General features: G+C 42.3%; 1 protein-coding gene across 2 annotated transcripts in view; it reads right to left on the bottom strand.

The window, feature by feature from the left end:
* The window catches only part of HTR7 (5-hydroxytryptamine receptor 7), an 85,871-nt gene extending 71,233 nt beyond the window's left edge, over window positions 1-14,638 (bottom strand). The window contains exon 1 of one of the 2 annotated variants that reach the window (XM_077878432.1): window positions 13,985-14,638. In XM_077878432.1, coding sequence (XP_077734558.1) covers window positions 13,985-14,529 — 545 coding nt within the window. In that variant the 5' untranslated portion in view covers window positions 14,530-14,638. The remainder of the gene's footprint in view (window positions 1-13,984) is intronic. The other variant, XM_077878431.1, reaches the window with a different exon arrangement.
* Between the last annotated feature and the right edge of the window lie 738 nt (window positions 14,639-15,376).

The following is a 15,376-nucleotide window of genomic DNA, read 5'->3' as shown; positions in this document are numbered from 1 at the left end:
TGTGTTTTTTAAAAGTGTATCTGTTTCTGGCCTATTTATTCTTACCAGAATGTAAGATTCAAGAGAGAAAAGGTCTTATTTTTGTCTTATTTAGGGTATAGAAGAGTAACTAATGAAGATTGAGGAACCAATAAAGGTTGAAGAAATGAACAGATAAATCCCCTATGACTCCCATAATAAGAAAAGACAATTTCGATATGTTAAGAAGTTGTTAATAAAGGCCTATAACCTTTGTGATCCCCAAAAACTAACAAGTATGAAACCATAGGCAATATATTTATCAAAACAGAAGAATTTTCAGACTTTTATTGAGACTATCAGGGACTTTTTTACACCAAACATACAGAATATATATTTCTCAAAATACAATTCTGAAATATTCAGGCAGTTGGATCAGGTCGATCATAGCTGGGCTGTAATAGCATGCCACTGAAGTCTCCCAGGTTTAACCATTAAGGCTCATAGCCCTCTATAGGTGTGTGGTTCTGCCAGATGTTCTGAATTAACCATTAGGAAGGAAGAAAGCTTTCCGGCTGCCATTCTTTGAAAGAGTAGAAAAATATTATCAGAATGCCCAGAAATACAGAATGCTCGGGAATTTGAATCAGAACAGAGTCCATGATGAAAGTGAGAATGCAAACCAGCTAAATGTGCAAAACTCAAGCTCTCCACAAAGATGCACTGGGAGTGCTCCCCTCAAGGCCCACAGCTGCTTAGTCCCCAGAGGCTGGCAGCCTGCGCTTCACTACAACATCAGAAGAGTGGGCAGGTAGGTCTGGCCCAGGAGCCATAATTTTGCAGCCACCCTTAGCAAGAATAATTCAGGCACAGAAAGGCTGTTCAAAAACAGACCACAGAGTCCCTGGGTTTTTATTGATGGAAGCACTCAAACAACCCAACTGTTTGCAACTAGAAGCTGAATGACTCATAAACTCCTCCAGAAAGGTCAAAGCACACAGGGATTGACTGCAGAACAATAGATATAAGCTAACTTTTTAAAGGTCCAAATTTTCTGATATGTGAATAAATAATATTAATTCATGCTCAACTAGATAACCTCTTGAAGTCTGGGCCATGTCTCTATTCACCTTTGTATCACCACAGTACTCAAATATCTAGGAGACAAGTAACAAGGGTTTGCCCTATTAAAGAAATCTCAGCTCCACTATCTTCTCTGGCTTGCTCACGCATCCTCTCTCTCTCCCTTTCTCTACACACACATACACACACACACACACACACACACACACACACACACCACACACCTGGCCTCTCTGTTAAGGTCTGCTGGTCTAGAGTCTTTCTTAAACCTGTGAAGAAATGGATCTTAATATTCCATAATGAACTTACCCTAACCCTAGCCCAAAAGCTAATACAGATGGACTGTAGTGGAGATGCCGTGGATCAACACTGGAGGAGAGGGTGCCAAAACACATCTGGCTCTGAGAATGTTAGTTAAGAGACTATGAACTTATGCTAACATAATTACTATTATAATAACATCACAGTTGTCCTCTCTGAAAGGTGGTAGAAAACATCTAGTGTTTGATGTGGTTCACAATTGATGTTCACAAAGTCAACACCCCTCTGGGTCTCAAAAGACCTGAAGTCAGAATTTCCCCAGCCAAATGTGATTCCACTACTTTCTTCCTGTGTGCCCTTGGGCAAGTTATTTAAGCTCTAACAGCCTCCCTTTGCTCATCACACAGGTGGCCAGGATGAGAGTGCCCACAGAGTGGTCATGGGGAGGAAGTGAGATGAATTACATAAAGCCCTTGGCAGTGGCCCTAACACAAAGTATGCACTCAACAAATTATGTTGCAAATGCCAGTTACTGCGCTCTCCTACTTGAGTATCACTCTCATGCCTGACACCTGTGACTCTCCTTCTGAGATACCTGAGCTTGGTCGAGCATGTTTCTCCACTGAAAGAAAAAGGCTCTGGGATTTTCATTCAATTTTGCCTGCATTCTCCCTCTGCAACAATGATTATAATAAAGAGAAAATCCCTGGCTCTAAGCTGCTAGGTCTTTGGTGTCACTTGGACCTTATTAAAATCAGTGTACTGCCTATGCATGGGAGTGAAAAGTGACTCTCTAGCCTACTAGACCTTGATGGGAAAATCTCTTGGGGCTGTCCTACTGCCTCCATGCTGCTTCTGGTCCATCAATCCCTTGATCCTAATTTGGTTTCCCAGGGAAACGTCTATGTTTTCACCAAGAAGAATGTTTCACAGAAAGCTGGAAAATAAGTAGTCAAAGCCAGACCTTTGGGAATCTGAGGTACCCATCTTCCTTCTTCAAATCAATCCACAACGATTAACTAAACACCTACCATGTGCCAAGCACTACACTAGGGATGCAGACAGTCTCCAACAAGACAGACTCCTGACATGCAAAATATAAGAATAATTCCATGAAGAATGTACAGGTCCTGCCATGCAGAATGTATGGATGATTGATCCCATAGTTCATGCATGCATTACAGTTAATTTCACAAACCATGAATTACAAATTGAAGTGAGTCTTAGTAAGAAAAAATGCAGAAAGTTATAAGACTATGTAAGATGGTCTGGAGATTCTAGGAAAACTTGCATGCTACAGAAACATCTAGCCAAGGACCTGTTTAGAGAGTGGTAAAAATTAGCCAGCCAAAGAGGTAGAAAAGGAGGGAGGGACAATAAAAAGACTTCCGGAGGCCCTGAACATCAAAATGTTGAGGAACTAAAAAAAGAACAAGGTTGCCAGAATATTAGGGGCATGGCGGAGATGGGAAGATTGACTGACTGACTGACTGACTGACAGAGAACTGAACTGAATTGAATCAAATTGAATCTTGGGCAAAAGTTGGCAAAGTCCAACAGGATCAAATCTGGCCTGCCTGTTTTTTGTACAGTACCCCCAGATAAGAATGGTATTTATATTTTGAAATAGTTGAATAAAAATGAATATTTAATGAGATGTAAAAATTTCATGAAATTCAAATTTTAGTATCCATAAAGTTTTATTGGAATACAACCACTCCCATATATCTACTACATACTGACTATGGTTGCTTTTAAGCCTCAATGGCAAAGTAGTTGCAACAGAGACCACGTGACATACAAGCCTAAAATATTTACTAAAATACTTATCTAGCCCTTTACAGAAAAAGGTTTGCCAACCCCCAATCTAGTGAGATAGGCAGAGGTCAGGTTATATAATTTTTTAGGTCACAATGAACATTTAGGATCTTACCCCATGAACAGGGGAACTCGTTAACCCATTAAAAAAGCAGAACAGCACGATCTAGTTAGTGTCCCAAACCTGTCTGCCCATTGGACTAACTTGGGAGCTTCCAAAATTTGGATGTATGAATCCAACCCCCAGAGACTGGGCATTAATTGGGCTCGTGTATAGCCTGGGTATGGGCTGTGGAATTTTTTGAAGATTCCCAGGTGACTCTAATGTGCAGATAAGTTCGGGTACTGTGAATAAAATCACATTTGCTTTTTTTTTTCAAAGATTTTATTTACTTATTCATAAGAGATGTGGAGAGAGAGGCAGAGAGAGAAGCAGACTCCATGCAGGGAGCCCGATGTGGGACTCGATCCCAAGACTCCAAGATCACACCCTGGCCAAAGGCAGGCACTTAACCGCTAAGCCACCCAGGCATCCCACATTTGCTTTTTGAAAAGAACATCTTAACTGAGGGGCTTTCCATCTTGCTACACACTAGAATTACTTGGGGGATGTTTTCAAACATTCTGATGCCCAGGCCCACCCAGACCAATTAAATCAGGATCACTCTAGAGCTGGGCTCCAAGAATTGTAATTTTTTTTTTTTAATTGCCCAGGTAATTCTATTCTTCAGCTAGGGTTATACACGCTGCATTACCATGAGGCAGTAGATACAGGGAGCTTCCTGGGAGGCTACTTTGAGTGGTCCAAATGAAAGATGATAGAGGCTCCAGTTGAGCTGCTAAACATGGCTGAGGGGAGAGGGAAATGGGAGAGGTAATCAGCAGGATTTGGTGACCGGCTGGTGAGAGTAGGGGGCTTAATGGGAAGTTTCAAAAATGGACCCAAATATCTAGCAAAGCAAATGGTTGCAGAGTGATGTCATTGATTGGGATGGGAATGTTGGGAGAGGAACAAGTATTTTTTTTTGGCAGGGGGGGTAAGAGAATTAGCTCTGTTCTGACATATTGAAGAGGAAGGGTCTATAATGGAGTTAGTCATATTGAGGCAATAAGGGAATCTGGAGTTAAATCATAAAGGGCCTTGAATGCTGGTATAACAGTATTCTACTCACACAGTAGGCAATGGTTACAGTGATACAGGAGGATACATGGGCTTTTGATCCAGATGCTGTTCCTGCCACACAGAATATGGTGTTCCCTCAGCTTCCTCATCTACAAAATGGAATTTAAAATGTTCACACTTTCTTTTTTACCTTTGGCCAGCAGAGACACTCAGTAAACATCCTTGTTATGAAAATTAAATGAGATATTGTGTGTAAAATCTTTAGGAATTTACATAGCACCAAAGGCTCTCAAAAATGGTAGTTGTTAATTCTAAAGGATTTCCAAAGAAAAAAAAAAATGACACAGTGACACTCTCCATAATGTTTTACGATATATACATGTGGACATCCATGGAATGATCAATGAGTGGGGTCAGAAACTGGCTCTTATGTTCAGCAGTTGTGACAGACAACATAATGGTATCTGTTCACCCATTACTAAGAAGTCAGGGTTCCGGCAACCCTGTGGAAACCACCATCCATCAGGATCCAGGCTACCCTGCTGGCACACTGCCCCTCCTTCCCAAGTGTGGTCCTCTCTTGACCAAGATAACAGCTAGACCTCTAGCCACCAGATTTAAATGCCAAGCAACAAGATGGAGACAAGGACAAAAAAAGGAAGGAAGAAGGCACACACCAAATGTCTTGAAAGAAGTTTCCAAGAAGCTGAAACACAATATTTCTACTAACATCTCTTGGGTCAAAATTTGGTAACATGGCCACACCTAGCTGCAAGGGAGACTAGAAAATGTAGTCTTTATTCTGGGCAGCCACATTTCCAGTTGAAAACAGGAATTCCTGTAAGTAAGGAGGAAGAAGATGATAGGTGTCAAGAAAGTCAGCCAGCAGCATCTGCCACAAGGGGCAAGGTCTTGCAGACTTGGGCTTTTCCTGTGCTATTACCTCACCCAGGTTGCCTTCTGGCTCCTTCTCTGTTCACTCACAGATTGATTCACTGCCTCCAGCCTCTTGGCATCTCTATTCCCCTTGCCTGGAAACTCTCCACCTTTCCATCACCAGTCTAATTCAACATTTCTTCAGAGACCTCCATCAGGATTTAACTCCATCTTGGCCATATCTAAACTTCTACTATTTCCTTAAAGACATATACATTAGTACATGGCACTTGAATGGGCTTTGAATATAGGTTTCACCTTGTCTTGGACAAGTCACTTTCTCCCTCCAGGTCCTCCCACACTGAGTACAGACAACAATGCCCACCTCACAACGCTGAAGGAAGGACCAAAGATTTCTGTGTGTGGAAAGTGGTCTGTGAACAATAAAGCACTAAAACACCTATTAGCTGTTAGCATCTCTACCCTGCTCATCAATTCATAAGAAGAAACAAAAGTAGTTTCTGGGAAGCATCACTCACAAAGAGCAGAAGACCTGTGTATTCTCCTCCCTCTCACCTTCCCATAGCAAAGCTAGAAGAGGATTCCATCAATACTTAAATGGTCCCTACAAGCTGAAAATTAATTTAGAGATGAGCAAAGATGACTTCTTTAAAGAGAAAGGTGATCCACGGAAGCCAGAATGCTCCCTGCACTGCTGATAACAGCAAAATCAAAGCCAAGAACGCAGCTCAGATTATCGAAGCAAATGAGTCACGGTACCTGGCAAGGAGGCGAGGTTTCAGCCAGACACCAGTCAGAACCAAGGAGTATGGATCTTGCAAATAAGTCAGATGAGTTCCTGTGACTGTTAACAACCTCAAGATGACTCCTGCCCTCATGCATGAAGCAAAAAAATAAATGGCTGCTGATCACACTGAAAGAGTACCAGCATCTGCTCAGATTAACCACACATCTCATGTAAATCCAAATGCCCCTCACAAGTTGTCATTAAATAAATACTTCTGTCCTTTTGATTATAAAACAAAATGTGTAAGCAGGAAAGTACTTAGAATATATATGGATGCTTTGACAATAATTTTAAAAGTGAATATTCATGTGATTATCACCACAGTTCAAGAGATAAATCATTACAGCACTTCAAAAGCATGCCAAGAAGTAATCACTCTCCTTGTTCTCATGTTATATATGTCTTTCCTTTTCTTTCTAAAATTTCCACTTACCTAGGTCTCTAAACAAAGTTGTTTGTTTCAAATTTTTGAAATAATAGTGGAATCTCATTGTATGTGTTCCTAGGAACTCTGCTTCTTCTGCTCAGCATTGTGTTTGTGACCCCAAAGTATTTATGGGTGAAATGACATGATGTCTGAAATTTGACTTAAGATACTGTGAGGATGGAGGAGTCTCAAAGGATATGTTGAAGAAAATGGTGATCCCTATTGAAGCTAGGCAATGGATACATTAGGTTCTTCATACTATACTCCTGACTTCTAAATATGTTTCAATTTTTTTATAACAACAAATTGTTTAAATTACTTTGTGAGATTCATTTTAACCGTGGTTCATTTTCATTGTAGTATAGCAGTCATTCTCTAAGTAAGGTCCCAAAACCAGGAGCATCAGAATCATCTGGGAATTTGAAATGCAAATTATTTGGCTCTACCCCAGACTTACTGAATCAGAAACTTGGGGTAGGACGCAGCAATGTGTGTTCTAATAAGCTCTCCAGATAGTTTTGATACATGTTCAAATTGGATAACCATTATCAAATAGTATTCTATTACACAAATGAATCACAACTTATTTATCCATTCTATTGATGCACAAATATATTATTTCAAGTTTTAGGATTCCAAGTTTGTGGATATTATAAATAATCTTATATAAGACTTTTGGTGACAAGAGTCTCTCTGATACATACCTAATGGTAAAATAACAAAATCACAGGCTGTATGTATCTTTAACACTACATAATAATGCCAAACTCTTGTTCAAGTGATTCACCAATTTACAATCCTGCTAGTAATATATGAAAGTAGCCTTTGTTTTACATCCTTGTCAATACTTGGTATTTTTCAGGTATTTTAATTGTTGCCATTCTGGAGTGTTTCTGCCAAATACTTTCAGGCTTTCCAACCTGGGATCAAAAATATGTATTAGGGAATAGATATATTATGGAATAGAACTCCAGACATGCATAGTTTTGCAAATATGTTAGTTGGTGGGTTTGTATGATTTCAGAAAGAATTTGGCATGATGGAGAAACTGAGAGGGTCAGTGGGACTATACTTTGGAAGGCAGGAGGAAATGTGGTACAAAATATTATTGAGAAGTAAGGCAGGGGCAAATCAGGGACCTTATAGATGTGCTAAACACTTTTGGTTTTATTCTAAGTGAAATGAAAAGCCAATGAAAGGTTTTCAGAAGAGCAATTTACATAGTTACACTTCTGTTATTTGTATATATTTAAAATATCTCAGGCACACATCTACTTCTAGCGATGATGAGGCCACATGATGCTTCAGACCATTGCTTCTGCTGAAACAACTAAAAAAAACTGGGTAAAGCAGAGACACACCCCTGCTTGTAGCCATCACAGTTTTTGAGACAACCAGGAGTTGAGGGGACAAAATAATTCTGGACAAGAGAGAACCACAGAGGTGAGCCAAAATTCTGCAGCCATTTTTTCCCTTGGGACATTTGCCAAAACTAGGTGAGGGGAAGGGGGTAAGGATCCAGGCAAAGAGCCTCAGCAGAGCTGCTTATGAAGAGGCAACAATATGAGAAAAAACTTTGGTAGTCTATTGAAAATAAAAACCTGAGAGGCCAAGATCCCAATAAGAAGGAAGAAGTAGAAAACTAAGCCCGATACTTGGCCAGTATTCCCCTCAAGACATTGGCTGAGTTCTGAAGCTGTGCAGAGCAGGAGGCTGAGAAGCCAAAAAGAAAGCTCCCCAAAGGCTTTCAATAGGAGTTTTAACAGTCTCTCAGTGCTGAAGAGAGAACAATCAAGAGTTCCACACAAGCCAGGGGAGAGAGGTCATTGAGAACACCTTATGCTCTTAGCTGAAATCCCAAAAAGGCTACACCTTAAATAGAGGCATCAGCCAGTAGCAGATAGAGCTCTATCAAAACTAAAACATAAAAAAAAAACAAAAAAAACAAAAAAAACTAAAACATAGCATGTAGTCAGCACAACCCCTAAGTGGATTACAATAATAAGTCCACCAATATGCCTGCCTCACAGATATTTTCTCTTAAGGAAAATAACATCATTTACAACATACATAATTTTGTGTACAAAATGTTGAGTATATAATCAAAGGTGCTTCGCATGCCAAGACATAGACCCAAAACCTAGGGGAAAAAAATCCAAAGCAGATTACACAAAAAGAAACCACAAGTAACTCAGATATTGGAATTAGTATAAAAAGAGCCTATGTACACTCAAGAGTATAATAACATTAAGGAGAAATTACATGGAAAGGCAGAGAATTCAAATCAACAAAAAGGATCAAATACAGGAAAAAAGGGTCAAATGGAACTTTTAGGAGTGTGAAATTAATAACTTAATAGATAAGCTAAACAACAGATTAGACATAGCAGAAAGGATGGTTAATAAATTGGAAGGCAGGTCAAAAATTTTTCAACATTAAACCACAGAGTAAAATGGAAAATAAAGAAAAAGCATAAGAGACGTGTGATAGAATAAAAGTTCTACATTATGGGGGATCCCTGGGTGGCGCAGCGGTTTAGCGCCTGCCTTTGGCCCAGGGCGCGATCCTGGAGACCCGGGATCGAATCCCACATCGGGTTCCCGGTGCATGGAGCCTGCTTCTCCCTCTGCCTGTGTCTCTGCCTCTCTCTCTCTCTCTCTCTCTGTGACTATCATAAATAAATAAAAAATTTAAAAAAAAAAGTCCTACATTATGTATGTTTGAGACACAGAAGAGAGAAAAAATGGTACAGTAAAACTATGTAAAGAGATAACAACAAACTAATCAGAGATATCAGTGCACAAAAAGAAAAATGACTAAGAATCCCAGTGGAGTTGACAGCAAATTAACAGCAAAAAATAATCAATAAAGCCACATCTGGAGACATCACAGAAAACGTGATAAAAACTAAAGACAAAAAGAAAATCCTAAAAGGAACCAGAGGATAAAAGACACATTATCTTCAAAGGCATAATAATAATGTAGGTTAATGGCTGATTTTTCAACAGAAATGATGGAAGCCTGAAGACAATGGAAGAATGTCTTAAAGTGCCGAGAAAACCCCTCACACATATAATTACATACTCAGAGAAAACGTCACTCAAAAATGATGGCAAAATTAAGACATTTCCAGATAAATAAAAACTGACAAGATTTCTTACCAACAAACTCACTTTAAAAAGATGCTAATGAAAGTTTAACTAGGCAGAAGAAAATAACCCCAGATGAAAGCATGGTAATGAAGGAAAAAATACAATGCAAAGGTGAACCTGTGGGGAACTGAGAATAAAAACTGATTGTTTAAAATAACAAAAATAATATATAAGAGACTTTTTAAATATGTAGATTAAGATGCATTAAAACAACACAAAAGATGTAAGGGGGCAAAGAGAATTAAAATACAATATGGAACCTTAGTATAGAGCATTGTGTTTACCCAAAACAAATGAAAACATGTCCACAAAATGACTTGTAAACAAACAAATGTTTATTATTTATTATTTATTTATAGCACTATTAGTAATATCCAGAAACTGGGAACAATTCAAATGTCTATCTACAGGTGAACTTATAGACAAATTAAATGGAATACTACTCACCAAAAAAGTAAAATAAAACAAAATAAAATACAGACACACTAAAAACTATGGATGGATCACACAGATATTATATTGAGCAAAAGAAGCCAGAATTAAGAGTACATACTAAGCTGTTCCATTTACAAGAGGTTCTAACCAAGTAAAACTAATTCATGATCCTAAAAGTCAGGATAATAGTTATCCTTGAAGTATCAAAAACTAGAGAGGGGCAGAAGGGGATCTCTGGGATCTCCCCCCTTACTGGGTCGGTAATTTTCAATTTCTTGATCTAGTGGCAGATTACATCAAAGTGTTCACCTGTTGGAAATTCGTCAAGCTCTATACTTAGGATTGTTCATTTTCTATATGTATTTTCCAAAAAAAATTAAAACATATATTTCAGACATACAGAAAATTAAACAAATAACAAGACTGTATCAACCATCAAAATTCGAGATAAAACATTACCAGTACAGTTGGTATGTGTGCTACTGCCTCATTACACCTCCACCTACCCCACCAGAGATAAGGACTCCCATGAGTTTGGTTTGGTGTTCACCATCCCTCTGCACTCTTTTTTCCTTTACTCCTTATATAAATTCACCTAAACAATGTATAGAACTCTTTCACATGTTTTTAAACTATATATAAAGTGTAATTTGATTTCTATTTTTATTTTTTAAAGATTTATTTTAGAGAGAGAGAGACAGACAGAATGAGTGGGGGAAGGGGTAGAGGGAAAGAATCTCAAGCAGACTCCCCGCTGAGCACAGAGTCCCACTTGGGGTTCTATTTCACAACCTTGAGATCATGGTCTGAGCCAAAATCAAGAGTCAGATGCTTAAATGATTGAGCCACCCAGGCACCTCTGATTTCTATTTTTAAAAGATGATTCTATAAAGGGGCACAAGGGAACTTTCTAGCATTATAAAAATATGCTACATCCTGATTGGAGTGTGGGTCCATAGGTACAGACATATGTCAAAACTCATCAAGTTATGCATTTAATATCTGTGCATTTCACTATAGGTAAATATCATCTCACTTAAATTATTTAAAAAGAGATCATTCATAGGCAATGAATGAAGGATGGACGGAAATGAAACCAACAAGGCCAGTTAAAATACTTCGGTAGACCTGAGAATGCCAAACTCAGCTACCTAAGGAGGAAAGAAATAAAGACAGCTTGTGGGCACAGTTCTTTGAGCAGCTTAACTGTGAAGTGGAGCAGTAAATTGAGGGAGACATAAGGCCAAAGTTAAATAGAAGATCAAGCTTGACCCAGTTGAGAGGAAACACTGAAGGCAAAGAAGAGAGAGGAGGGATCAAGGAAGGAACAAAATCCTTGAGATGAGAAGGGATGGGATGTGAAGTGCAGGTGGTTTGGTCTTTGCTGGGACACAATGTCTTCTAGCCTTTTAACTGGACAGAAATAAAAAGGGAACAGATGTAGGAAAGACTGGTGGTGGAAAGATATTGAAGTATCCATTCAATGATTGCTACTTTTTCAATGATCATGAATCATTATCTGAAAAGGATGGGGAAGGGAGTGTTGAAGCCTGTGAAGAAGAACAGCATGAAATTGCATTGAAAAGGCTAGAAAGGCATCCCTGTAAGGTGGATGTCATTAAGAAAAATCAAAGGTTCCATCTTGGACACATTAAAGGCTCACCGGATATCCAAATCCTCGCAATACAGTAAGAGCTCAAAAGCAGGAATATTATTACTCATCTTTGATTAGTACTGCACAAAGCACACTGTAACCTAACCCTGTACTCAAGAGGGAATGAATATACAAATATTAAAATTTTTCATATTTTCTTAGCACATTTGTATATCCGTGGTCATATTCTACAATGAAACTGAAGAAAACAGTCTCTTCAGAAATAATTCACCTTAGATATCAAATGTATTTTCCTTTTTCTCATTTTTTATTTTTGTGTTTTCTTGGAAGAAAAGCAATCTGTGTCTTCCAGTGTTATCAGTTCTTTATTTTATCTTAAAAAAATGCTCTGTTCATCCTCCAAAATAATTTTTAAGTAGAATTCACCAGTGGAGCAATTCTCATAGGAAATAAAGAGACAGACTCTACATCCCTATATTATCCCGGTTTGTGACAATCATAGGATATGCTGGATGAAGAAATTGAAAACTCTTGCCAAAAAGAATTAACCTCTTCCTTGTATTCAAGACATCCTTGCTGCTTGCTGGTAAGTCACATGTGCACATGGAGTGAAGAAAGCCTTTAGCTAATATACAGGAATCTCAGGGTAGTCCCAAACCAAACCTGAATGAGCCCAGCAGAGCAGAAGCACTGGCTGTGTTAGGAGATGATTTAGTATACTGTGCTATTTATGTATCATTTATCATTTATGAAAGGAAACAAATTATAAATGCATTTCTTGAAGCAAAAATTCTATTTGTTGTATTACACTCAATTCCATTTAAAAGGACTCCATTCATGCAAGAATGACTGATTTGGTTGGCTTAGGAGTCCAATTTTTATGCTCACAATTCATTTATATACTTACTATGTATATTGAGTGCACTCTTCTATTTCCTGTTGCCACAGCCAGACTGTGAGTGCATGTGTTTTTGTCATTCTTAACTGCAGTAATTCAAAACTTCAGCTGTCAAGTTTGGAGCTAATATTCTCATATATGCCATTCATGCACTTTTCTTAAAAATAATTCCTTGTTTGCTCTCAGAAGTTCCTACCTAACATGATATGTAAAATGGCAGGATCAATTAAAAAAAAAAAAAAAAACCTAAATCTTTAAACACAGTTACAATATATTTTTTCTTGAAAATATCCCTTTACCTATCATTCCCTTTATTCAGTAATTATAAACCCTAGTCAAGCAGTAAAACAAGACAACATGTTAAATATCAACAAACCACAAACAGCAGTGTTCACTGGGAGGAAAAGGAAGAAAATCTGTTTCATGCTAGACTATCTTTAGAGGGACTATCATTTGAAGTGTGGAGGCATCAATTATTTCTTCTATGCTGAGGGTTTACACATTTAAAGGCTCTGTAAGTCCACAAAATAAATAAGCCATCGTTTCTCTGTACCATCAAACACAACAGGATACCAGTCTTGTAAGCGGGTTTTAAAACAACAGAATTATGTGGGTGAATCCTAAGGTTTACTATTTCAGTTTCAAGAGAAACAGTTATAAGGTGGCCAAAGTGCACTGGGACCATACTTGGAGTTGTCAGTTAAATACAGTGTTTCCGGGACCAAAGACCAGCTCCATAGCAGAATCCTGTGATTCTAGAGTCTGAAGAAACCCTCGGAGTCTCCTAGCCCAATCTGACACCCAAGGCCTGAATTTTTTCCCCAGTATCTCTGACAGATGGTCAGCCTCTGTTTCAATTACTCCACTGGGGGGGAGGGGGGGGGAGGGCGGTTCTCAAGAGAAAATTCTCAAGGGGTATGATGAAAGGCTAGAACCAACCATTCAGACAGGGAGTAAGGCTCCAGTCAGCAAGCCTGCAGGATGCAAACAACATTGTCAAACACCAGAATCAGACTTCCAGGAGAATGAGATTCAGGATCAGCAACCATAGAAGTGCAACGTTCAGACATGTAGAACCCCCCATTCTGCACCCATCCTCAGTCCGTTCACTGGCCTTGGGAGCAGCTCCCACAATCTGGAAGCAAGGAGGCTTTTCAAGGACTGGTTTCTTAGAGTAAGAAACGACACTTTCAGACTCACAGCAAGGTCTGTCAAGTTTAGCCAGGATCAAATCCGTTCCTTCTAAACACCAAGCCAAGGGACCCCCTGCTGGAACTGCTAATGCTTAAAATACTTTAACTTTGGTCTTAACAATCCTCACCACAGTAAACTAGAACACTTTGGGCTCTTCTTTTAAAGGCGAATGGGGACTATGCCGTAACCGAAATTGCTCGGTTGGTGGAGGGCTGATGTGTGGCGCCGCCGTTTTAGGCGCAGCCCTTCATCCGGCCGAGTCCGGCTGATCCTCCCCGGAAAGGCGAGCGCCGGCACACCCCCAGCCGGACCCGGGACGGCGCGGCCGGCCCTTACCTGTCGATGCTGATCACGCACAGGGTCATGATCGAGGCCGTGCAGCACATAACGTCCATGGCGATGAAGACGTTGCAGAAGAAGTGGCCAAAGATCCACTTGCCCCCGATGAGGTCGGTGACGCTGACGAAGGGCATGACCGCCACGGCCACCGAGAGGTCGGCCAGCGCCAGGGATACGATCAGGTAGTTGGAGGGCTGGCGGAGCTTCTTGACGAAGCACACCGAGATCACCACCAGACAGTTGCCGGCGATCGTCAGCAGCGTGATGAGCGTCAGGACAGAGCCGATCACAACTTTCTCGGCCCTGCCGTAGTTGATCTGCTCCCCGCAGCCGGAGGCGTTGTCGGGCGGCGCGTCCCAGGTGGGCACGGGGCTGGCCGTCGCCTCTGCGGCCCCGCGCAGCAGGGGCGGCGCCCAGGAGCCCGAGCCCGGGCCGGCGCCGTCGGGGCCCAGGTCCGGCAGCCCGCGCCCCACCTCCGGCAGGAGCAGAGAGCGGAGGTGCCCGTAGAGGTCCGGGCGGCCGCTGCTGTTAACGTCCATCATCGTGCCGCCGTGCGCTGCTGCCCATGGAGCCGGCGCCCCCGCCACGCGCTCCCGCCGCCGGCCCGGGGGCTCACCTCGCCGGTTCCGCTCCGCCCGGCCCAGCCATGGGGCCCGCGCCGGCCACTGGGGGGCGCCTCGGCTCGGCCTCGCGGCCCCGCACGTCCCGGGGCCCCCCGGCCGCTGCGGACTCCCTGCGGGAGGCGCCTCCGGCACCGACGGACGCCCGGGACGCGCGGCTCCCCGGCCGCCCCGCAGCCCGCAGCCCGCAGCCCGGAGCCCGCAGCCCGGAGCCCGCAGCCCGCAGCCCGCAGCAGCCGCGCGTCTCGGCCGAGCGCGCCCGGGAGGCAGCGGCCGAAGTTGCGGAGTGCGCCCCGCCCCTCGCGCCCGCCGCCGCCGCCGCTCCCGCCGCTCCCGCCGCTCCCGCCGCTCCCCTGCGGCAACCGCGCCGCGTCCCCGCCGCCGCCGCCGCCGCCCGAGCCCCCGGAGCTCCCGGGACGGGCTTCCCCCGCGGGGCCGGGCCGGGCCGGGCCGCCGCGTCCCCCGCACCTCCCCGCCGCGCAGGGGGCGGTGCTCCACGCGCCTCCCGGGATCCCGCTCGCTCGCTCGCTCGCTGTCCGGGACCTCGGCGCGGCTGGAGGCGCGGGCCCCTCCGACAGACCGAGCCTCGGCACGGAAGCGGCGGCGCTCGGGTGGGGGAGGACTGGGGGGGCCCACCGACATTCGGACTCACTGCGAAATGAAGAACCTGGAGAGGATTTTTTGTTTTTCGATTTAAAAAAACCTTTTCGAGCACTACACCAAGCAGCAAATACTTCCGTTTCCTATTTTGACCACTTATGGGTGAAAG

The sequence above is a fragment of the Canis aureus genome, chromosome 29 (assembly GCF_053574225.1).
Source record: "Canis aureus isolate CA01 chromosome 29, VMU_Caureus_v.1.0, whole genome shotgun sequence".
Lineage (NCBI taxonomy): Eukaryota > Metazoa > Chordata > Mammalia > Carnivora > Canidae > Canis > Canis aureus.
Note: the sequence above shows the minus strand (reverse complement) of the source record. Positions and strands in the feature narration are given on the sequence as shown.